This window comes from Aspergillus caelatus (genome assembly GCF_009193585.1).
Source record: "Aspergillus caelatus strain CBS 763.97 unplaced genomic scaffold BDV27scaffold_400, whole genome shotgun sequence".
In the NCBI taxonomy this organism is placed as follows: domain Eukaryota; kingdom Fungi; phylum Ascomycota; class Eurotiomycetes; order Eurotiales; family Aspergillaceae; genus Aspergillus; species Aspergillus caelatus.
In genome coordinates, this window is record NW_022475663.1 from 1 (window position 1) to 21,723 (window position 21,723).

Here is a 21,723-nt window from a genome sequence, read left to right on the forward strand (position 1 = left end):
TTTTTTTTACTTTTCTTGGCCCAGTTGGACGTGTAAATCTTTTACCCGCGAATGATTACATAGTAGGTCCGCTAGGCATGCCACATGGAGCCAACAGCCTCCAGTAGCCGCCGTTTCCCGCGGTAACGGGCCAACAGTCTCCGCCCGGGTCGAGCTGCACCGAAGTCGCCTTTCCACCGCAGACGAAACCAGCGATATACGGACACTCGTCGATCTCTCGCCCGACAGTCCAATAATTATTCCGCTACTCTAGAGGAACCAACCCATCATGATTAATTAACTCCGTTCACTCGTAACACTGTAGTCTGTACAGTAATCTGGTCTTTCTAAAAAAGTTTTATCATGTTGACTCCATCCGCCCATCTTGTTGAAAAGCACCCAATCCTGTTCCTGAGGCTGGTGCGCCATCACGCTTGTAAATGTTGAATTGAACCCGAGAATACCGCCATATCTTGATCACACAGAACAAATGATGTATATCAGATTAAGAGAAATAAAGCACTGGGAAGCAGGGTAACCAGGTGAGAGTAACGAGTCTATACAACCTCAGCCAGTACACCAGACGTCCCAGGATCGATCCAGTCGACCACATAGCGCATCTAAAACAGACCGTCGATTTCTCCGGTCTCGGGGTCAATATCGACGTTCAAGTAACCCGGAGCGGTCGGCAGACCAGGGATGGTTTGAATATCCGCCGCAAGAGCGTACCTGCAATCAAATTAGTATCCGTTCTGTGTACGAGGTCTATAGGGGCAGTCTTACAGATATCCAGCACCCACGGCCAACCGAACATCCCGGATGGGGACTGTGAATCCGGTCGGAGCGCCCTTCAAGGCGGGATCGTGACTGAGAGAGTACTGAGTCTTCGCAACACAAATAGGAAGATGTCCAAATCCTTGCGCAGTGTAGGTGTCGACCTTCTTTTGTGCAAGTTCACTAAATTCAACCTTCTCCGCGCCGTACATGGCCTTGCCGATGCGCTCAATGCGCTCCTGAATGGTACCTTCCAGCTCATACAAGAGCTTGAAGTCCTTCGGCTTGGAGCTAGCTGCCAGAACACCCTTGGCCAGGTCCACAGCGCCAGCTCCGCCCTCAGCCCAGTGGTTAGCGGGGATCGCGTCCTCGGCTCCCGCAGCGATGGCCTCCTCCCGGATGACAGCAATTTCTGCTTCCGTGTCGGTCTCCATGCGGTTAATGGCAACCACCACGGGCACTCCATACTGGCGGGCATTCTCGATATGCTTCTTCAGGTTGACACAGCCCTTGCGTAGAATATCGACGTTCTCGGTGCGGTAAACTTCGTTCAACGGGGCTCCGGGGCTAATCTCCGGGCCACCACCGTGAACCTTGAGAGCACGGACGGTGGCCACAATCACCACAGTGTCCGGAGTCAAACCGGAAGAGCGACACTTAATGTTAAAGAAACGCTCTCCACCCATGGTGAAATCGAAACCAGCCTCCGTTACAACAAAACCAGTCTTGGCCTCATGGTCCTCATCGGGTTCCGTACCGGCGAGTTTTAGAGCCAACTTGTCCGCAATCACGGAACTGGCTCCAATGCTAATGTTGGCGAAGGGGCCAGCGTGCACCAAGACCGGCGTTCCCTCCAAACTTTGCATGAGATTAGGCTTGATAGCATCCTTCATAAGGGCAGCAAGAGCGCCACCAGCGCCGATGTCGTCGCAGGTGACAGGATCACCACTCTTCGATGTAGCAACGACCATCCGGCCCAGTCTGTCACGCATATCCTCCAGGCTGTTGCTCAGGGCAAGGATGGCCATACACTCACTAGCGACAGAGATATCGAAACCAGTTTCACGGGTCAGACCCTTCTCCGTAGGTGCCTGTCCAACAGTAATGCCACGGAGGTGTCTGTCATTGACATCCAGGACACGGCGCCAAGTAATGGTTTCAGGGTCAATATCAAGGCGTGCGAACCGACGGATCTCCTCATTGGTCAGTTCATCCGGATTGGTCTTGGTGATACCCAACTTGTTCAGTCTCTTGAACATGACGGGCTGGAATTCACGCTTGCCCTTCTTGGCAGGGACCAATCGCTTGTAGAGCGGGCCATCCTTCTGGGTTGCTTCATGGAACATGCGGGTTTCGATAGCAGCGGCAAGAAGGTTGTTCGCAGCAGTAATCGCATGGATATCACCAGTCAGATGCATATTGAACTCATCCATAGGAATGACCTGACTGTAGCCACCACCGGCAGCTCCGCCCTTGATGCCGAATGTGGGGCCCTGACTGGGCTGACGGACATTGGCAAACACAATGCGATTCAAGTGCGCACCAATGGCCTGAGTAAGACCCAAAGTAGTTGTCGACTTGCCCTCACCAAGCGGGGTTGGGGTAATACCACACACCAAGATGTATTTTCCATTACGGCGGTGAGCCAAGCGATTGAGAACATCGAGACTTACTTTCGCTTTGGTATGACCGTAAGGCTCAAGCTCATGGGAAGAAATGCCAATCTCTGAAGCAATCTGTGTGATTGCCTTGGGGTACTGTGCACGGGAGATGGCAATGTCAGAAGGTACAGGGCGTGCCAGCTTGATCGGCAATGGGGTGATGTGTCTGTCCTTCTGCTTCTCGAAGTACGCCTTGGCAGAGTTAACCACATTCTGCATCAGCATGGCCACCGTCATGGGACCGACACCACCCGGCACGGGGGTGATCTGAGAAGCCACCTGAACGGCGGACTCGAAATCGACATCGCCGACAAGTCGCTGGCCTGACTTCTTTGAAGGATCAGGCTTGTAATTGATACCAACGTCAATGACAACAACACCGGGCTTCAACCAGTCGCCCTTGACAAACTCCGTTTTACCAAGGGCGGCGACGAGGATGTCCGCCGTCTTGATGATACTTTCGACGTCAGGGGTCTTGCTGTGACACAGTGTCACAGTTGCGTCTGCCTTGTTCAACAGGTAGCTAACAGGGCTGCCAACAATATCACTCCGTCCAAGCACCACTGCCTTCTTACCGGCCGGGTTGACTCCACTCACTCGCAAGAGCTCCATCACGGCCTGGGGTGTGCAAGGAACAAAGAGGGGGTGGCCGCCTCTCTTGGCTAGTTCACCGATATTGACCGCTCCGAACCCGTCAACATCTTTCTCGTCGGCCACGGCAGAGGTGATGGTATGTTCGGACATGTGTTGCGGAAGGGGCAATTGGACGAGAATGCCGTGCACGGAGGGGTCATTGTTGGCCTTGGTAATCTCCTGAAGGAGCTCGGATTCGATAGTAGTCTCTGGGAAGTTGACAATCTTGCAAACGATGCCCGCCTGGATGGAAGTAGTTTGGTCAGCCATGTGAGAAGCATTACCCAAGCAGACGAGGGGGAAAGCTTACCTCTTCGGCAGCCTTCAACTTCATGCGCACATATGTGCCTTGAGAAAAGATTAGTTGACATTCCGGAGTTAAGATGCGCTACACAAATAACTCACTTGAATCCGATCTGCTGCCCACTATATGCAATACATGGTCAGCAATTTTGTCTGTTTGGGGGGGTTGGCTATGAGTCAATAGGAAGGCGCACCCTGGAAAATAACCAAGCTGGGCTTGAATCTGGGATTAGACTCCTGGATCTGCTGGATCTCATTCTTCAGACCCGCCCGAATATTCTTGGCGATCTGCGTGCCATCGATCTTAGTGGCTGCCATGGTGGTTCCGGTGCTGTAGGATGAACAACGGATAGAGAACGGCGTCGCAGTGAACCCCTTATAACCTGTGGGGTTGGGTCGGAGGGACCGTAAAGTACCGTAACTAAGTGAGCCGACCCCGCGCCCTGCGGAGGAATCTCGTGGTCTGAGGAGAAAGGAGGATGAGATCCGGGGAAAGGAGAGGGGGAGATGTGAGGAGGTATGGAGGAGACGAGAATTGAAGAAGAAACATTTTGCTTTGGCACCTTGGTGGTGTTGGTAGTGGCAGCGGGGTAGTGCCGCCGAACGGGCGGGGGAGCTAAATGGCATTGATTTGCTTTCGTCGGGGACTTTGGCTGGGCTGGCCAACAGCACGCCCTCGGGAAACGCAGGGAGGAAGAATTGGAGATAGGGAAAAACGCCCGTCAACCCCAGGGATTACCTAAACGTGTTGAATAACACCTAATTAAGATTATGCTTTATACAGAAAATGAATCGGGGATTCAACAATGCAACCATCCCTGCCAGTCTCCGAAATCTCCAATTTCTTCATTTCAGGGATTCCGTTTCAATATCTTCAATTGAGGGACACATTGTCTAGAAGGTTTCTTTGGGTCTGCACATGATCGGCCCGTCCTTGAAGTCGGAGAGTTAAAGGGACTTGGCGCGAGTCAACCCGAAGGGAACCGTTAGTCTTACCAAACTATGCCCAGTAGGGACAAGACCCCTGTTGTCCCATGTCCCATGAGTCAACATGCTAGGGCTGCCGAAAGTCACGCGTATAGATTACCATACCGGATTATCAATGCGCCGATACGGACATTTTTCAACACAGGAACAGCCTCGAACAGGAAAGTCTTGGCGCGCGAGCCCGGACTGTGCGATGAAATTCACTAGTCTTGACTACGAAGAGAGCCGCCAGCACCCCGCCAGCAGTTCCGCCTCAGAAACGATACAGTCGGTCACAGGATCCTATCTGTGATCTAATACCTCAATACTTTCATCGCTTTCCCCAATATCATAGCTTGGTCGGCCCAATATGAGGCCTATTTTGCTTTCGGGCCATGTGCGTTCGCCTTACAACCATTCGATGATGCTCTTTTTTTTTCACGGCAATGAAAAATAAAAAAAGAAACCAGCCACTAACAGAAACTTTGCGCATAGGAACGGTCCCTCAACCAGATCAAATTCAACCGCGATGGCGACCTTTTGTTCTCTGTAGCGAAGGATAAGATTGTGTGCGCTTGGTGGTCGGCTAACGGCGAGCGACTCGGTACCTATAACGGACACCAGGGTGCTATCTGGACCGTCGATGTGAGCCCCAACACCATTCTCCTGGCCACCGGATCGGCAGACAACACTGTGCGACTATGGAACGTGAAGACTGGCGAGTGTATTAAGGTGTGGGATTTCCCTACGGCTGTCAAGCGGGTCGAATTCACTCCGGATGGAAGCCGGCTGCTGGCTGTCACAGAGAAGCGTATGGGCTTCTTGGGTACCATCGCCGTGCTCGATATCAACTATGAGAACCTGGAGGCTCAGGCCGAGGAACCCAGCTTGAGGATCACCTGCACAGAGAGCAAGGCAACAGTTGCAGGCTGGAGTTATTTGGGCAAGTACATCATTGCTGGCCACGAGGACGGAAGCGTCAGCCAGTACGATTCGAAGGTACGACAAGATCGATCAAGAAAAAAAATAAATAAAAGGAGATTGCTAATATACTGTCGTAATAGACCGGCGAGCAGTTGGAGAACGTTCAGGCACATGAGTTCGACAACTTGATCAGCGACATTCAATTCTCCGCAGACCGCACATATTTCATCACCGCTTCCAAAGACAAGTCCGCCAAGGTATGCCACTTCCTTGGAGAAATGGTAGCACGATAGTATGCTGACTTATTCCAGCTCATTTCCAGCCGTAACCTCGCCATCCTTAAGACCTATGTTGCCGACACTCCCCTCAACAGCGCTGCTATTACGCCTAAGAAGGAATATGTGATCCTTGGTGGTGGTCAGGCTGCTATGGATGTCACTACTACCTCCGCTCGTCAGGGTAAATTCGAGGCTCGTTTCTACCACAAGGTCTTCGAAGACGAGATTGGCCGTGTCCGTGGCCACTTCGGTCCCCTCAACACTGTCGCTGTCCACCCTTCCGGCACCGCCTACGCCTCCGGTGGTGAGGACGGGTACGTTCGTGTTCACCACTTCGACAAGCCCTACTTTGATTTCATGTATGAAGTGGAGAGGGAGCAGCTGCGCAAATAAAGTGATTGGTGTTTAAAAAGAGCTTTTTTCCTATTAACGCATGTGTCATGAGGCAAAGACATTTCTTACCAACAAAAAAGAGTAGAAAGGGCAAAGCAGGCACGGCGGTACGAGAAGTTCTCGGGGCGATTTAGGGCATGAATTCTCATTTCATTGATTCCATGATAAAGTCGGAGTTGGTACCATTTTCCTTTTTCTGGTCGCTTTCTGTGTCCTAATAAAAGAACCCAGTATTTACTTCTTACAATTTTGCTTCAAATTTCATACTTCTTCATAAATATATCTCTTCGTTGGCAATCTGCCGGGTAGCATTCTATCTCATCTAGATATAAACCAAAGAAATCCCAACTTGCACCAAAAGAGGAGCATCAAGATTCATTGAGACAGTATTTTATATGTAGAAAAAAAAAAAGAAAAAAAAAATCATCTCAATGCCAGGTCAGCGCTCTTCCGACCAGCAGAAAGTAATGGGGATCTCATTGCACAATAAAATGCATTAACGTAACAACCGAAAGGATATCCGGGGACATCATGAAAGAGAAGAGAAAAAGACAAGGGTTTCATGAAAAAAAAAGCATCCCATCCCGTCAAGAAAAAGCCGCAGGCTCACCCCCGGTCAATTTACTTTTTCTTGGGGAACTTCTCCTTTCCAATGTCTGAGCCTCTCAGCTTGATGTTGAGCACACGCTCCATGGCACTGAGGACCTTCTGGTCGGGGGTGGCGGTACCCTTCTCGAAGTCCTGGACGACGGTGACGGTGGTGTTGCACTTGGTGGCAAGTTCCTTCTGTGTCATCTTGTAGCCCTCCTCAGTACGGCGCTTCTTGATAGCGTCTGCAACTTGGTAGCCAACAGTCTTGGGCTTGATGATGTCGTCGCTGCGGTCAACCTTGGTCAGGTGCTGACCCTCAATAGCACCAGTTTTGGAAGCCTAAGAATGACCGTCAGCACACTGACCTCAAATACAAAGCATATAGATACCGCGCGGGAGTTAAGAACAAGTAGATGACTTACAGCATTGCCAGTGGCGTACTTCTTCTCAGTTCCGATAACAAGACCTTGGCGCTGGGCGGCGTTCAGAGCGCTCTTGCCCTTGACGACAGTCTCACGGGGAGCAGCGCCGCCAGCGCGGTGCTTGCTTCCAATGCGGGTAGTAGAGCTCCAGTCATCCATTTTGAGGGAGGTTTAGAAGACGTTCAAAGAAGACTTGATAGGGAGGAAAATGGTGGGGTTGTGTGTTGAGGATGGGAGAGAGTGACGAAGGCGGTAAAATTGGATCGCGTGAGGTTGTGGCTAAAAAGAAGGGATGTCGCAGGCCCGCCGAATTTATATCAATGACACAGAAGCTTCTCGAGCCACGATGGCGGAGTCAGAGGGGAGGTTATGCCCTAGTCCTATTTCGGTCCCCTCTTTTGGCTTCTGCCCCACTGACATCATCCGCTCATTCGCTCGGGCTTTTTCCCTCCGTTTAAAAAGGTGGCGATCTAATGCTTACCTTACATTGATCTATGCTGAGGGGGCAAATCACATATTCAGATATCTTTGTATATACACCTATTCACTCTTTATTTGGTTAATCTGCTTTCAGGTTAGCCATGCAGCCCTAATAGAAAACATATTAAAGCCTCCTTTGTTGCTTTAAATGAGGCGTTTCAATGTTTCATGCCTGAGCATGTCTTTGTTGTGCTTCAGTGGGCTTCAATGTACTATAGCCCTTGAATACTATCTTACCAGTTTATTAACCCCATATTTTGTTGGGCACAACAGGATTGCATAACTACAGTGTACAGCGTACGCTGGAGGGCCCCATAACTCGCCCATCACGCCCACTGCTTGGCTCGCACTATTTGGAGGCTATAGTGGTTTCCCTCGAAGCGTATATTGATCTGTCCTGGGTGGGTATGAGTGAAAACGAACTAAACACCACACATATAAAGAATACTGTTCTGCGCTCAATTAGAAGGACATGTAAAAGTAGGTAACATTCCAGTATACTGATTGGATCATACAGCCTAATATCAACAAACATATCTGGGCGCTCGACGGAGGATACCTAGGATACACATTCCATTGGGTTGGATCTTGTCAAACACACCCACGTTTGCCTTAGGCCGTGCATATGTTACATCTTGAGGTTAGGCTAGTCTTCACTTTCCCTCTTTGGTCCTTGCTCCAACATATCACACCATGGATAGATATTCAATGCGTCAAATGCTAGTATCAAGATTTGGTTAGAGGTCCCAACATGATCGTTATTAAACTAGTCAAAGGTAGATACCTTATCCCTTATCCAATAACTGTATATATCGAATTGAGCATTGTCCTCTTCAGTTCTGGATCTCAGCCACCCAGGTTAGATGTATTTGTAGTGGACCGCTTGGCTGCTCTACTAAATCTAAGACACCAACCTTCGTCAAGACCACAGTATTTGTTCTCGATCTGGGCCTATTCCATATTCTTCATGCAAGTTTGGAAAACTCACGATATTCTCATAAACTATGTGCCTTGATACAAGGATGTTCTATGGATAGGCAAAGAGCTAGGATATTCAACCTGATGTAAAAAGAAAAAACTGCTCGCAGTCTTATAAAGGCGAGTACGTAGCAAAATGTGGTTAAATAGATGCAGATTATGCGAGCAGGTGGATATGCTCCTCATGCCTAGAAACTAGTAGTCTCTAGAAAAATCAATATGTACCAAATGGGGTATGTCAGGTAAATGGATGAAACCCTAAGTGTCAAAAGCGTGATTCAGATCGAAAAGGGTCTTTACCGAATACCAAGCGGAGCATTGCAAAATGAGTGACAATCTTTTTTGATAGAAAGAAGAAGAGGCATGAATCATTTCCATATGAAAAGTAGATCCACCCTTGTAACAAGACAGATATCAATGTCTTGAAAGGATGTTTCAATAATGCTTGGCAAGGATAGGCAGACATGGAAAGACCGAGCGGGCAAAAGGCCAATGACCAGCGTTTGCCCCGACCGATCCGACTGGGGGTGTCAGGAACGTCTTCCATTTCCCTTTGAGCGCATTTGTCGGCTTTTTGGACTAAGCACTGCCCATCGTTCTTTTTTTAACTTATTTCTAGTTTCAAAAATTTGAACCTCGTTTGTTCCAACATACATCCACCTCTCTTTGTCGAGTTTCCTTCCAGTACCCGTCACTCTCTTATTTCTCTTTGCCGACCATGGCGTCCCAGAGCAACTTCATGTCCGCCATGACCAACCGGTCGCTGCGCACTGTCCGATTGGTATAGCACTCTCCCTTGCTCTTGAGGAATAGCACTTATTCTGTATTCTTATGTACAATATCCCGTAAACATATCGCTAATCCTTTTTCGTTCATTCTAGGAACTTGAGTTCCTTGCGGATGCGTCAGTCATTACTCCACAGCAACTGTCCTCGATTGTATCTCAACTACCCCAGGAGAACACTGAACGTTCCGCCTCTGTACCACCACAATCGCAGCCACCTGTCCAGCGGCACCAACCCCCTATTGCAGCCCCAACTCCCGTCCAGCCTTCTCCAGCCCCATACTCTCCTCCAACCCAACAATTTGCCAATACCTCGTTGAACGAGAAAGCCGCCTATCAACCGTCCCCGCAACATTATACCCCCCCTCCGCCTGCTTATCCCCAATCTCCCCCGGTGCTCTCGGTCGCTAATGCGCTCTACGCTTATACTCCAACAGACCCCGGTGATCTGGCTCTCCAGCCCCATGACCGGGTTCAAGTTTTGGAGCACATGAATGCCGATTGTAAGGAACTCCGGTCGCGCGAAACGGCTGGCACTTGACTAATAATGACCTACAGGGTGGCGTGGTCGTAATGAGCGGACCAACTTGGAGGGTATTTTCCCTCGTAGCTATGTGAGCGTGATCGAAGACAAGGCGGCACCGGCTCCTACGAGTTACGGAAATATGCCACTCGAAGTCAGCCAAAGTGGCTCCGCAGAAAATCCGGACGACAAGAAAACCGGCAAGTTTGAGGAGCATGGCAAGAAGTTTGGCAAGAAGATGGGCAATGCCGGTACGTTTCCTATTACACCGCGGCATATTCGTGATTACTGACCATCGCTCGTCTAGCTATCTTCGGTGCCGGTGCTACTATCGGCTCCAACATTGTGAATAGCATTTTTTAGTGTGTTGGCTTCTTCAGATTTCATCCATACCGGAAGGGTTTCGAGCTGAATACCATGCGAGTTGATTCCATTTCTCGCTCTTTTGTCCCTGGGAATGGCGTTGGTGGTGTCCTTCTTTTTTACTGCTCATGATCCTTATTCAGTTGTGCTAATGAGGGTTATTTGGGAAACGTATGTCGCGGATTATTTATAGCATGATCCATAGCCACGACATTAATACAATTATCAGAATGCAACTTCCTATACAATGATTTGTGGGGCCTCAGCTAGATTTTATGGACAGATAAATAATAGGAGTAAACCGGTATTGATGTTAATCGAACGACGAGAATATCAAATTAGTACCTGAGGCCTCCCAGTCTACCCCCGCCTCCATGTTATCTTAACTTGTATTTTCCCTCGAATTCTCTGGATGTGCCCCAGCAAGCTTTTCACTCGAGGCCACTTGAAACTCTACCAGGGGAAGATCTCTGAGTCCTGCGCGCCACGTTGGATGTTTAAGCGCCGGCGATCATGCACGTTCCCACAACTAGAATAGCCAGACCCAGCAGACTGGCGCAAATTTATCCTGGCATCATTCTTACAGACAAATACTGGATGATTCTTTCTCTGGGAAGCTGGCGAAGCGCCACTACTGCACCATGGCGGGTTTCACCATGTATTTCGCTAGTAGGTGACTTGCAAGGCTGTTGTGGCCGACCGGGGTCGTTGAGCGATATGCCTTGGTAGTGCTCTCGTTTGTATGAGAGCGCTTGCAATATAAAGCCAAGGTTGTACAAGCATGATGCCCTGGTTTTAGGATTTCTGCTCAGATTTTGTTCCCACCATTTCTCTCATCGCCATGTATAGCCATCTCCTACTTGTTACATGTTTCATAGTACCTACTGCAAGGGCAAGTGGCTGGGATGACTTTACAGACAATCTTGCTACGGACCTGGTGGGTTATAATTTCCCCGCATCGCTTCAGTGCTACATCTATCAGCTCAACGTTAATATTGCCAGGCACCTTTGATCTCTCTCTTTGGAGAACGATTGACAACACAGTTTCTTTCAGAGTCTATCAGTCTGTTAGACAATGTTATCTTTGCCCTAGCTCCGCTGGGGATCTTGACAGCTGTGGTTTCCGCAATCCGAGTCTGTGGGAATGCTTCTCTTCGAGCATTCATCGGAAGAGCCCAGGAGGGTCCCGGCGAGGCAGAACATGAGCTGTTATCATGTGTTTCAGAGACTACGGCCGAATTATTTAACAATGGTGGCATTTCTCGCGTCTTTGGGCGCCCTCGACTTCTGGAGGTAGTGGTCTGGAAGGACAAAGATCCTGTAACTAAAGAAGACTGTTGGAAAACAGGGACTTTACGTGATGCACTTCTACAAGGTTCATGGACCGCAAACGATGCAGGGCTGAAGCTCTTCGACAAGGACTACCCATTACCGGAACTTGAAATACCGAATCTGTCCCTGAACAAGGGTATTGCAAGGAGGAGCCAGGGTTGGTTCTACTGTGCTGCAGTTGTAGGGTTTGTGCTGCAGATAGGTATGTTTCTGGGCGATTGTACGGCTTTGAAACTGGCATTGTTGAATGGCGGAGAATATCTGACGAGCGTTTCAGGAGTGCTTGCATATTCTGCGGTAACTGTTTTGATATATCCGGATCAGTTCCAAAAGGATGAACAGCCGGTCGAGAGCTATGCGCTCCCTCTCTTTCTCATTGGAACTATATGCCTGTGTACGGGCATGTTCCTATGTGCCTTTATTATCGAACGCTCGTCGAAGGAATTATACTTCCGCTCTGTCAAGCCTAGCAAGATTTACTGGTTGCAGCCCGGGGGACAGAACGTCGGAGACCAAGTATTCGACTCATTTCTTGCAGCCAACGAAGGATCTAGTTCCCAACTGGATGAAGGTCTCGTCTATATAAAGTCGATCCGGGACCATGCACTTCAGGGCAATTCGTATATACTCGTACTCACTATATCATTCACATTGATCGGATTCGTGGCTCAATTCGTTGGCCTTCGAGGACTACATGCGTCGGTGACCTTAGCACAGATGGGGTCAACTCTCGTGATGGCTATCATTCGGACATGCCTTCGCACGAAAAGGATCAGTTCGAAGGAAAATCGCCTTACTAAACACGAGCGGAATCTTGCCTCTCACAAGAACCAAGAATTAGACTGCTTTGCATTCCACCTCGAGGATGCGAAATCATTTAGTCTAGTGTCTGGCATAGTCAGAGGGCAGTCATCATACCAATCCAGCCTCATATCAGTAACGTCAGGGTCTTCAGGTCAAGACACTAGGCTGGGAGCTAAACTTATTCAAACAAGAGCCCACCTTGCGAAACTCACTTCTGGTACCGACCGGCTCCACGCTTTGGCTTGGGATGAGATGCCTATCCGGCAGGTTGCTCGAAACTTAGCCCAAACGATTGAGGCCACGATGGACTTAATATCAACCTGGCAGCACGCGACGAAGGATATGGACAGCTTCGAGCTTGATTTTGTGTGTCAATCTCATCACAAGTTTATTGCCCCTAAATTAGAAAGCTACACGATCAACCTCGCAAGATCAGACGATACACTACAGTGGCGAGTTCAGGAACACGAATTAGAGGCAGTGTTGGGGCTATGGACATGGTCACTGTTGAATTCCAGCCCGGAGTGGCTGCACAACGGACTTGGTAGGCTTGTAGGACTAAGTGAGTCCGAGGCCAGAGCAGAAGACACTGATCTTTACTTCCATAAATGGATCTTCCGGCAGAGAGAAGCAAGGATGGTTTCGACCAAAATGGTCTGTTTACCCCAATGTATGTTTGGGTTTTATTCAGGCCATTATCCCAACGATAAAGAGATTCTGGTTGTGAAGACTGAAAATCACCTTGAAACCATGGCCGCTCAAGACATCTACGTTCAATTTATCAGAAACATTTTGCAGAATTTGGGAGAATTTTGCGGTGACACCAACGTGGTTTCCGGCTCGAGGGACGGGTACATTGCTCATAATAACCGCCTCGACGACCTTGTGGATTGCTTCGAAACTAGCAAATTAGGCTCACGAGAAGATGCACTGTTGTGCATAGTTCCTGTGCTAAGACATCGAGGTCTTCTACCAATGCTTTCCGGAGGCTCATGTGTTGTCAAAAGTCGGATCAAGGAGCTTACAGCCAGCAGCAACTGGGTAGAGGCGTTTTCAATACTGTGGTGGCTTTGTGAATGTAGTGAAGGAGAGGAGTTCGAACATTCTGTCTTCGAACTCGGCTGCCTTTGTCGTCGTGCAATGCTACAAACAGACCCAAATATACAGGCAGAAGGTTACAAATACGCATATCGTCTCATAGAGAATGATCCAAGGACAGGATTTATCAGAAGCCTAAGGGATAGTCGCCCCACGGGCTGGATGGACGCAGACCAGCGACCGGAGCAGTGGAAAGCATTTTCCCTCCAATTAGGGTGGGTGATTTGGCACATCATCCAAAGAAATAAAAATCGTCAAGGCATTCAAAGTTCCTTGGAATCTCTTGGTATTGATGGGAGCTCGGTGCCTATAGGAAAGGCCAATGGCGATGAGATTCAGGGCACGAAGGGTGAGCAAGCCGTACTTCATTGGTTAACGAACAATGACGAGGGGCTTTACAATCGGGAGCTTCTTTCCATAGACGATCGTCTAGCTCTGGATTGGTTGTGCCAGAATAGGTACCACGCGCTTTTGGATTGGCTCGTTGCGAGATGGGTTGAGTTGGAAGAACGATGCCCAGGGTTCCTCTACCACATCATCATATGGGCCGTCGAGGGCAGATATCGAGTAGCGATAGATGCACTTCGCCGGCACGATGTGAGCATCGACATGCAGAATCCTAAAGGCGGCTCAACCCCCCTGATCGACAAGATTATCGAGGGTGATCGAAAGGCAATTCAGGAGCTGCTCGACACCGGCGCTGATGTGAACGGAAGTCATTCCGGTGGAGGAACACCGCTATCAGCTGCCAGTCATAAAGGAGATTTGGAAACGGTTTCCCTGCTCTTGCACAAAGGTGCCAAGGTCAACATTCAAGACAGCGACGGATTCAGCCCTCTGATATGTGCTATAGTAGGGGATCATGTCGACATTGTTCGGGTTCTCTTTAAGCACGGTGCTAATGCTAACCTGGGTAGCTTCGGCGGAAGTACACCTTTGATGGCTGCGGCAGCAGATAACCGTGTGGAAATTCTGGGACTCCTGCTTGCTCGGGGAGCTGAGGTAGACGTGGAAAGCAGTGATGGTTGTACTGCCCTCATGCTAGCAGCTCGGAATGGCAGCACAGAAGCTACGAGGCTTCTTTTAAGTCACGGTGCCAATGTCCATAAACGCACGCTAGGTGGTGAAACGGCTCTCGATTGGGCACGAGAATTCGATCATATTGCAAGCGACTGCATACCGTTACTCAAGTCAGCAATGACTAAGAGATCATGAGCCATAATAACGATGTTTATGAATTTATTTGGTCTATTTTTGGTGATAGGTATCAATTAGGCGTGTATGTATATATACCTACGATATGTATGTAGTAGAAACCTCAAGGAGAATGGAAGTCGATCGGGAATCTAGATTTCAAGTTAGTTTACTCCATAGCATCTGGCCCCTTGAGGTAACAAAGCAAGATTAGCTCGCGGGGGGGGAACTTGTGGCTAGAATGCAGCCAGTGTGCTGATAGAAAGGTTGCTCTACTCCATACTCCGTCCATACTTTACCTTCATCCATTACCCCACTACGACTAGTCCATGCTAAGACGCTAAGCCAGACTGGCCCAAGCCTGACATTTACCAGCGATGAGGATACCACACATGATTGGAGGAGACCCTGTCCACCCAAGACGGTATTCGACATGATCGGCCGTTTTTTGCTGCAGCTCGTATCACAGTTGACTCTCTCTAAGCGCCGGCTCAGAGCAATCAGCTGGCAAGAAACCGGAATCCCCAGCGCTTACGGTGACGATGAATACTATAATAATCCTACCGGAGGCTCCTCCATGGCTAGTTCTGTTATACTTCCCTACTTAAAAATTATTCTATTTATCTTCGCGCCTCAAGCTGCTCTAAATATCCCGGACCTTTCTACACTGCCGTGGGCTTCATAATTCCGAACCCCAACTCATCAATTGGTGGTAGGATAGACGAAATACATCTAAAACTATTCGTTTTCGGGTGTACCAAGAATTGAAAGAAATCATAACCTGAAAGAATGGCGACTACCTACTTTCCTCCTCCACCCCAGGACCCTCAATTTCCTCGTACGTCGTCTTTTTTTAACTATACATGATTGACTCCAGTACGAATGCTAATGACTGACCTAGCGCCCCCAAGATCCACAAGTACGATGACTTTCTTTTCTTTTCTTTTCTTTTTTTTTTTTTTCTTTCTTTCCCCTAAATTCTACACTCTTTAGCAGTGACTGAGTCTCATAACTGGGTATAGCTACTCATTCGAACCCCCAAAGCCTCTCCAATTTCTCGCAACCGAATATCAGCTTCCCCCCACCGCAACGGCAACAGACAGCTCCTGCCGTGAGCCCATTCGCAGCGGATACCAATGCCGTAGCGTACACCGCGAACAGTGATATCGGTAATCCATACGGATCAAATTCCGTGTCTCCTCCCCCTCAATCGTCGACACCCCCAGCCGCCCCCGTCGTGTCGGCCACAAGTCAAGATGAAGTCGGTACATTCAACGGCGGAAGCTACCGAATCAGCCACCGGGACACCAACTCCGTACTCACAATGCAGCTGGCAATGGGATGCCCCATCGAGGCCAAACCAGGTAGGTTATTACCCATCTCATCCATTCAGCCCAGGAACCAATAGTCCTCGCCGCTAACCATCACCACAGGCGCCATGATTGCAATGTCCGGCAACATTTCCCTCAGAGGAACAGTGAAATTCGGCCTAGCGAAAATGGTCGCTGGCGGAATGACCTCCTCGATCTACACGGGGCCGGGGGAAATCCTCCTGGCGCCACCTTTCCTAGGCGACATCATTGTGCTCCGGATGGACGGCTCGGAGCGATGGAAGGTGGGCAAGGACGCGTTCCTGGCTAAAACAAGTGGCGTCGAAAAAGACTACAAGGCCCAGGGAATGACCAAGGCTGTCTTCTCTGGCGAGGGTTTCATCATCTATCACATGTCGGGGGTCGGTCTTGTGTGGCTTCAGAGTTTCGGTGCCATCATTAGGAAAGATGTAAGTTTGGCTGTGTGGCTGATTTCTCCATCCTATCCCTTTTACTCGCAGTGGCTAATTCACCTTTCCTCCGATTCAGATCCCCGAAGGCACAACATACCTAGTCGACAATGGGTATATTGTAGCCTGGAACTGTAAGTACAAGATCGAGCGAGCTGCGTCCGGTGGCCTGCTGTCGGCTTTCAGTTCCTCGGAAGGACTTGCGTGTAAATTTGAGGGTCCTGGGACTGTCTACCTGCAGACGAGAAATGCCAGTGCGTTTGCGGCTCATCTCAGTGGTAAACAGTAACTTGCTGTGGTTGGGAAATACAGCGGAGAGCTGGCTCTTCCTTTGACTGTATGTGTATGGGGTCTGATCTTTTGTTACATCTTTTTGTTTGATTGTTGTTCTATATCCCCGATTTTAAATTGGCTGTTGTGATTATGAGCGTATTTCCTATTTCATTCGTGTTTTTAAGGCGGAATTTTCTTCAGCATGGGAAATCAAATTTGTATGTTATAGGCCATATAACTGTGCCTGTTTAATCTGTGTTTTTATGCTAAATTGTGTATCTGAGAGTCAGTCGGTCGTAGTATTAAATTTACTCATTTAACGAGCTGATCATACCACGGCATCACCATCAGTGCAGACTCCTACTGTAGTTTATGTCCAACTGTCAGGATAAATGAGTAAAGACTATTAAAACAGTCATACTAATCCATATACTTATCATGCCATGCCAAATTGTCTTCACTTCGTCTCTTAGTTACTTTTGAGTTCCTTTTCCATAAAGCACTACTCCCAACGTCGTCATCATCATCCACATAGGAGAGAGAAAAAAGAAATCTTTATACGAAAGGGGGAAAGAAAATCATAAATCGCCAAAAGATAGTCGCAAGGAAATACAACCACCGCCACCATGGCTCCCCCAAAGACGCCACACCACGTTTAACCCTGTCTCTTTCTGCGTCCGACTTGGCCACGGAAACCGGTCTTGATAGCGGCGACGGAACGACGGGATCCGCAGGAGTTGCAGGTGACGAAGTACAGACGGTTCTCACCCTTGTTGAGCTCGGTGTCGGGACTGCGGCAAGTCTTGCAAGTAACGTATTCGACTGGTTACATGTTAGACGGATGTCAGATTAATAAATGGGGGAAGCGGAGGCATCGTACCAATATATCTTCTGAGGACGTTCTCAAGCTGCTTCTGCTGGAAACGACCCTTGATGACCAGACGACGACTGCCGTCAACACTGCCACTGGTACCCAATTCGGCGAACAAGAACTGCATGACGTGGTCGTCGGAACGCTTCATACGCTTGCAAATATCGGCGATGTTGGCGAAAATGGTACGACGGTTACCTTCACGCAGACACTGAGGAGGAGGGATCTTATACGACTTGGCACCGCTGGAAAGAAGGTCGGGGTGGTGGCTCTGAATGAGGGAGAAGAATCGGGAGACAAGCAGAGAGTAAGGGATGGCTTGCGTAGCGTCGTGGGCCCAGATACCAGTTCCGGCCTCGAGATCACCCTCAGGGAGGACCTCCTCTGTCTCCTCAGCTCCCTTCTCTGCTGCACCAGCCTCGGCCAGCTTGGCCTCGAAATCGCCTGCGTCGACCTTCTTGGTCTTTTTCTTCTTCTTTTTCAGGGCGGTGGGGTCGAATTCGCCGTCAGCTGCGGGGGAAGCTTCGTCGCCTTCACCGGCCTCTGCATCCTTAGGCTTCTTTGTCTTCTTCTTCTTGGACAGTCCCTTGAACATTTCGGTAACTTCGTCGACCGACTTGTCGGCTGTGGCTGTTTCCTTAATTAGACTACCGGACATGGATCTCTAACGAAAGGCACTGAACATAACGAAAAAGGATTCGGGTAAATCGTACCTTCATTCTCGGTGGGCTTCTCCACCTTAGGTGCCTCCGTGACTTCGCCGTTGGTATCCATGATGACAGAGCCCTCACTGAATGCGACTGACTTGCGTTGTTTTTGAGGAGCTTGTTCGACCTGTTCGGCCCCGCCAGATAACGTTAGCGGATAAGGGGGTTCTGGAATCAAAAATTCCCAGACGTCAAAAAGAGGGTAGACAGTAAATGCTCGCAATGCAGCACAGCACTACTATCAAAACCTAAAGCGGAGTGGGAAAGTAACGGGGTTTGGGGTTGAGAAGATTGAAAGGTGAAGAAAATGTGGGAGGACGATCGGTAAGGGAAAACAGCGTGTGACGTACAGTTGTATCCGCCATATTGAATCACTATCGGGCTGTGAGCACAGACAGGGGTATCACACTCCACCAAGACAGACCAAATTCCAATTTCCAGGAGTAAGAATGATGCTCTTTAGCAAGACAACGAGGTCGCTATGAAACTTCCGCTGAGAACCGTATCTGCGACGAGTCTGATGGCGAATCTGTTATCGCGGGTCGGTTTCACGTGACCAATGAGTCAAACCCATTCGGTACGGCGTAATTTACGATATTGTACGAGTCGAGGCACGTGAGGGGCCCTCCCCTGGATTACATCAGACTATCCAATCAACCTCACTTCCAATCAACGCATCCGATCTCGATCTTCTTTCTAAGGACATTAACTGGGTCCTACTCATGCCGCTATCCTCTTTCAAGCGGTAGGCGGGCCACTGCTTGATTGACAGCTTACAATCTGCTTGTCTTTTTCCTCCATTCCTATTGTTCAAAAGTGTCTCAGAGCCGTTCACCATGTCGTACCCATCACCCTCCGCCTCCAACCCGTCACTCGCTACGTCGGCCTATATGGTCTCCTCTGTAGACAACTTCTCAGATGATGAAGTCGCCTCTCTTCCCTCAGAATCTGCCTCTTCCTCGGACCTAGATACCTTCTCAGATGACTACTCTGACGCCGAGGAGGAATGGCGGGAAAGCATTGAGCAGTTGGAGCTCCTCTTGACTATGGTCGTCGTGCCCTTCGTGGGGAAGTACCTGGGAAGGAAGTGTGCCTACTGGAGTATGTTGATCTACGGGGGGGGGAAGTGTTAGTTTCGTGGGCTACATGCTGACTATGTGCGTAGGCTGGACCAGATTCATGGAGTGGAAATACCCTGTTGAGGTTGTCGTCAAAAACCAGGCGGCATTTAAGGGAGCAGGCGCCGTTGCAGCTCTTGCTTCGCTATAATTCGGACCAAGCCGTATGCATGACCCTATACTAGATTTCCTTGGCGTCGATAGACATATACATGGCAACAGTACCATCACATTCCGCCAGCCTTAGCTCTTTCTTGTGTCAGGTAAAGCAACTTCGTGCTTACATTTCGTATGGTTGATCGGTCTTGGGAGACGCAGCTATATGTTGTCTAGCCTGTGTATGCAACCACAAGTCCGCGTGTCAATGCTGGTTGATCCCACGGTGCCAAGGGACAGGTACGCCTTTTTAGAACAAGCAGCTGATGATCTGGTGAAATGTTGGGTGAGCATTCCAAAGATGGTTCCAGATGAGCAGCGTTTCAGCATAATTTGTGATACAATTATACCCAATCAAACTTCAGTGCATATGCATAAATCTGTTCGAGATGTGTTTTCGGGTTTGAATATTATAAAATCGGAGGGGCAGTTTGGGAGACTCGCGGCAGTTCACGAAAACTTAATTCATCTCAATGTTTACTATCTTCTTGTTGACCAGTCCACGTTGGACGGTGCTCAGATCCAATCTCGATTACCTATTCTCAATCACCTAACAGCCCCTTCCTCACTCTTTCTGCGCTTGTTGCGGATAACCAATTCCATGTTTTCCTTGGCTTTCGCTTTGCGCTTATCCTGTCCCTCCATATCCCCAAGTTCAGTACCCATTTGTGATAGGGCTTCCCGAGCGTAAAAGCTAAGGTCACTGCATCCGTCCGGGGTCAAAAAGCGTTCAAGAGGAGTCTCACGGTAAACTCCTGGCTGCTGTTGTTCAAAGAGCTTCAGGCTCTCATTGGTTTGGTTATGAGTTTCGGCGGACTTCGAGGTGAAGGTAGCCTGACTAAGGTGATCCATAGCCTGTTCGATGTCGACATTGTCTTGGTCATGCTCGCTCAAGCGTTGGATCCCGAGCTGAGAGTAGTATTGATGAATTCGCTCATCAGCTATAACTTTCTCTATCCACGACGTCACACCGTTGCCTGATTCTTCCTAAGGCTGAGTTAGACACTCTCCAGTGTTCACTGTAAGGAGGGAGGCAGCTGGACTTACAGATTCTTCGATGATATTGTGCAAAGCGAGGTTTCTCTCAGTCAAGTTGCTGTTGGGCGTCTCTTTGGTGCTAGTGTTGGAGGGCATCTTGTATTGATTGTGGTGGTCGATGTTATTGGAGAGGAGGGAGAGAGTTAAACAAACGCGCAACAGGTTAATGAAGGTGAACAGACGCCGAGCCCAGGCACTATAGCAACCATAACAGTCTATGCCACATCGCCAGGGTGATTAACCAGCTCTTTATATGCAGTGCGCTCGCGGTATCTGCTTGAACCAAGCCAAGCACACGTTAAAGGCAAACATGCTTATCTACGGTACCTGACCCATTAACGACGAAGATACCGTCAACAGCAGGTCAATCAGTCGGTCAGTCAGTCAGTCAAGTCACGCCAATGGATGGTGTCAACCCAAGCCATCAGGCACATACATCCACGCCTTATGCACAAATAAAGACTAAATGCAACTGGAAACCACAGCCCCGGGTTTCCAGTGAAGTACAAGGCACCCACGCCCCCTGTTCCCTCCGTCGTTCCGATAGCCCGTCCTCCCCACCCATCCGAACCCAACGAGTCAAAAGACAGCAATATCGCAATCCCGGGATTTGGATGTGGGTTAACGGCGACGGCGTATATCCCATGAGCCTGTCTCCTCGAGGCTCTGTCCGGGGAAAGCAGTGCGTACTTCCGCTGCCTGTCGTGGCAGGACAATAGTACTTTTATCCCCGGTGTTTTGGTCATCCATGCAGAATTAGCTGCAGATATGAAACGTTCGGGTCTGCAGTAATATGAGAAAATCTCCTCAGAGATTTGCTCACATCCATTCGCCTTCTGTCCTGGGCGGGTTGTACCGAAATGGAAAAAAGAATATAGCCCCGTTCAAACGAACACACCAGAAAAAGAAAAGAACCATCCACTAGCCAACTTCACGCATGCACATAATGACCAAACATAAGCCAAATCCAGGAAATGGAGAAACTAAAAGAAAATCCTACGCTGGTAGCCTTGTACAGCACAACACGCAGCGGCTGAATCCGTCCCTATTAGTTGCGTCCGTCCCATCGCATGGTACATACCCAGCAACCTGGGTGTCCCGCAAGGGCCCGTGCGGGCGTTCCTCTTCCCCCAAAGTTCATGCTAAAACAGTAGATCGCCGTAGTACGGCTGAAGCGCCAGACCTCTGGATTAGCGGTGACGTTGGCCTTGCTCTAATTATTCTAGGAGACTAAAGAAGACATATGGTGCGAAGGAAACCAATTTCAGCAGGGCTTTGTTCCTCTCAGGCTCTCACAAGG

At 49.2% G+C, this 21,723-nt stretch overlaps 9 protein-coding genes across 9 annotated transcripts; 5 read left to right on the forward strand and 4 right to left on the reverse strand.

Annotated features, from left to right (window-relative positions):
- Positions 1–223: 223 nt before the first annotated feature.
- On the reverse strand, positions 224–3,878 carry BDV27DRAFT_138688 (C-1-tetrahydrofolate synthase). The gene is made up of 5 exons (XM_032069296.1): positions 3,545–3,878; positions 3,453–3,473; positions 3,358–3,395; positions 763–3,290; positions 224–708 (listed from the first exon to the last, which is right to left on the reverse strand). The coding sequence occupies exons 1-5, from the start codon at positions 3,666–3,668 to the stop codon at positions 600–602; spliced, it is 2,820 nt and encodes a 939-aa protein (XP_031920868.1). The 5' UTR covers positions 3,669–3,878; the 3' UTR covers positions 224–599.
- A 603-nt stretch (positions 3,879–4,481) lies between these two features.
- tif34 (translation initiation factor eIF3 subunit i) lies at positions 4,482–6,188 on the forward strand. The gene is made up of 4 exons (XM_032069297.1): positions 4,482–4,713; positions 4,812–5,315; positions 5,381–5,497; positions 5,552–6,188. The coding sequence occupies exons 1-4, from the start codon at positions 4,687–4,689 to the stop codon at positions 5,909–5,911; spliced, it is 1,008 nt and encodes a 335-aa protein (XP_031920869.1). The 5' UTR covers positions 4,482–4,686; the 3' UTR covers positions 5,912–6,188.
- On the reverse strand, positions 6,179–7,202 carry mbf1 (multiprotein-bridging factor 1). The gene is made up of 2 exons (XM_032069298.1): positions 6,925–7,202; positions 6,179–6,841 (listed from the first exon to the last, which is right to left on the reverse strand). Exons 1-2 carry the CDS (start codon positions 7,081–7,083, stop codon positions 6,533–6,535), a joined length of 468 nt encoding a protein of 155 aa, XP_031920870.1. The 5' UTR covers positions 7,084–7,202; the 3' UTR covers positions 6,179–6,532.
- A 1,727-nt stretch (positions 7,203–8,929) lies between these two features.
- BDV27DRAFT_138694 (SH3 domain-containing protein) lies at positions 8,930–10,317 on the forward strand. The gene is made up of 4 exons (XM_032069299.1): positions 8,930–9,163; positions 9,264–9,669; positions 9,725–9,940; positions 9,997–10,317. The coding sequence occupies exons 1-4, from the start codon at positions 9,101–9,103 to the stop codon at positions 10,050–10,052; spliced, it is 741 nt and encodes a 246-aa protein (XP_031920871.1). The 5' UTR covers positions 8,930–9,100; the 3' UTR covers positions 10,053–10,317.
- A 376-nt stretch (positions 10,318–10,693) lies between these two features.
- BDV27DRAFT_151028 (ankyrin repeat domain-containing protein) lies at positions 10,694–14,501 on the forward strand (the record flags this gene model as incomplete). The annotated part of the gene is made up of 5 exons (XM_032071316.1): positions 10,694–10,725; positions 11,020–11,129; positions 11,167–11,586; positions 11,662–11,971; positions 12,380–14,501. The coding sequence occupies 5 exons, from the start codon at positions 10,694–10,696 to the stop codon at positions 14,499–14,501; spliced, it is 2,994 nt and encodes a 997-aa protein (XP_031920872.1).
- Positions 14,502–15,269: 768 nt separating this feature from the next.
- BDV27DRAFT_164190 (AIM24 family protein) lies at positions 15,270–16,549 on the forward strand (the record flags this gene model as incomplete). Its single annotated transcript, XM_032073657.1, has 5 exons — positions 15,270–15,318; positions 15,382–15,399; positions 15,503–15,844; positions 15,914–16,260; positions 16,340–16,549. The coding sequence occupies 5 exons, from the start codon at positions 15,270–15,272 to the stop codon at positions 16,547–16,549; spliced, it is 966 nt and encodes a 321-aa protein (XP_031920873.1).
- A 334-nt stretch (positions 16,550–16,883) lies between these two features.
- On the reverse strand, positions 16,884–18,331 carry BDV27DRAFT_80207 (translation initiation factor eIF2 subunit beta). The gene is made up of 3 exons (XM_032077633.1): positions 18,118–18,331; positions 17,414–18,034; positions 16,884–17,355 (listed from the first exon to the last, which is right to left on the reverse strand). The coding sequence occupies exons 1-3, from the start codon at positions 18,176–18,178 to the stop codon at positions 17,189–17,191; spliced, it is 849 nt and encodes a 282-aa protein (XP_031920874.1). The 5' UTR covers positions 18,179–18,331; the 3' UTR covers positions 16,884–17,188.
- A 462-nt stretch (positions 18,332–18,793) lies between these two features.
- On the forward strand, positions 18,794–19,655 carry BDV27DRAFT_138701 (uncharacterized protein). The gene is made up of 2 exons (XM_032069300.1): positions 18,794–19,212; positions 19,277–19,655. Exons 1-2 carry the CDS (start codon positions 18,948–18,950, stop codon positions 19,378–19,380), a joined length of 369 nt encoding a protein of 122 aa, XP_031920875.1. The 5' UTR covers positions 18,794–18,947; the 3' UTR covers positions 19,381–19,655.
- Positions 19,656–19,694: 39 nt separating this feature from the next.
- Positions 19,695–20,661, reverse strand: BDV27DRAFT_80234 (uncharacterized protein). Its single transcript, XM_032077634.1, has 2 exons — positions 20,433–20,661; positions 19,695–20,372 (listed from the first exon to the last, which is right to left on the reverse strand). Exons 1-2 carry the CDS (start codon positions 20,517–20,519, stop codon positions 19,932–19,934), a joined length of 528 nt encoding a protein of 175 aa, XP_031920876.1. The 5' UTR covers positions 20,520–20,661; the 3' UTR covers positions 19,695–19,931.
- Between the last annotated feature and the right edge of the window lie 1,062 nt (positions 20,662–21,723).

Bases quoted from the DNA above. Each gene is read 5' to 3' on its own strand.
- BDV27DRAFT_138701 (XM_032069300.1), top strand. From the start codon at position 18,948: ATGTCGTACCCATCACCCTCCGCCTCCAACCCGTCACTCGCTACGTCG. The intron at 19,213-19,276 runs GTATGTTGATCT...CTATGTGCGTAG, and splicing joins AAGGAAGTGTGCCTACTGGA to GCTGGACCAGATTCATGGAG.
- mbf1 (XM_032069298.1), bottom strand. From the start codon at position 7,083: ATGGATGACTGGAGCTCTACTACCCGCATTGGAAGCAAGCACCGCGCT. The intron at 6,842-6,924 runs GTAAGTCATCTA...GGTCATTCTTAG, and splicing joins AGTACGCCACTGGCAATGCT to GCTTCCAAAACTGGTGCTAT.
- BDV27DRAFT_138688 (XM_032069296.1), bottom strand. From the start codon at position 3,668: ATGGCAGCCACTAAGATCGATGGCACGCAGATCGCCAAGAATATTCGG. The intron at 3,291-3,357 runs GTAAGCTTTCCC...ACTTCCATCCAG, and splicing joins AGTTGAAGGCTGCCGAAGAG to GCGGGCATCGTTTGCAAGAT. The intron at 709-762 runs GTAAGACTGCCC...ATTTGATTGCAG, and splicing joins GCCGTGGGTGCTGGATATCT to GTACGCTCTTGCGGCGGATA.
- BDV27DRAFT_138694 (XM_032069299.1), top strand. From the start codon at position 9,101: ATGGCGTCCCAGAGCAACTTCATGTCCGCCATGACCAACCGGTCGCTG. The intron at 9,164-9,263 runs GTATAGCACTCT...CGTTCATTCTAG, and splicing joins CGCTGCGCACTGTCCGATTG to GAACTTGAGTTCCTTGCGGA. The intron at 9,670-9,724 runs GTAAGGAACTCC...AATGACCTACAG, and splicing joins GGAGCACATGAATGCCGATT to GGTGGCGTGGTCGTAATGAG.
- tif34 (XM_032069297.1), top strand. From the start codon at position 4,687: ATGAGGCCTATTTTGCTTTCGGGCCAT. The intron at 5,316-5,380 runs GTACGACAAGAT...CTGTCGTAATAG, and splicing joins TCAGCCAGTACGATTCGAAG to ACCGGCGAGCAGTTGGAGAA. The intron at 5,498-5,551 runs GTATGCCACTTC...GACTTATTCCAG, and splicing joins CCAAAGACAAGTCCGCCAAG to CTCATTTCCAGCCGTAACCT.
- BDV27DRAFT_80207 (XM_032077633.1), bottom strand. From the start codon at position 18,178: ATGGATACCAACGGCGAAGTCACGGAGGCACCTAAGGTGGAGAAGCCC. The intron at 18,035-18,117 runs GTACGATTTACC...TTAAGGAAACAG, and splicing joins GAAGCCCACCGAGAATGAAG to CCACAGCCGACAAGTCGGTC. The intron at 17,356-17,413 runs GTACGATGCCTC...ACATGTAACCAG, and splicing joins CGTCCTCAGAAGATATATTG to TCGAATACGTTACTTGCAAG.
- BDV27DRAFT_80234 (XM_032077634.1), bottom strand. From the start codon at position 20,519: ATGCCCTCCAACACTAGCACCAAAGAGACGCCCAACAGCAACTTGACT. The intron at 20,373-20,432 runs GTAAGTCCAGCT...ACTCAGCCTTAG, and splicing joins ACAATATCATCGAAGAATCT to GAAGAATCAGGCAACGGTGT.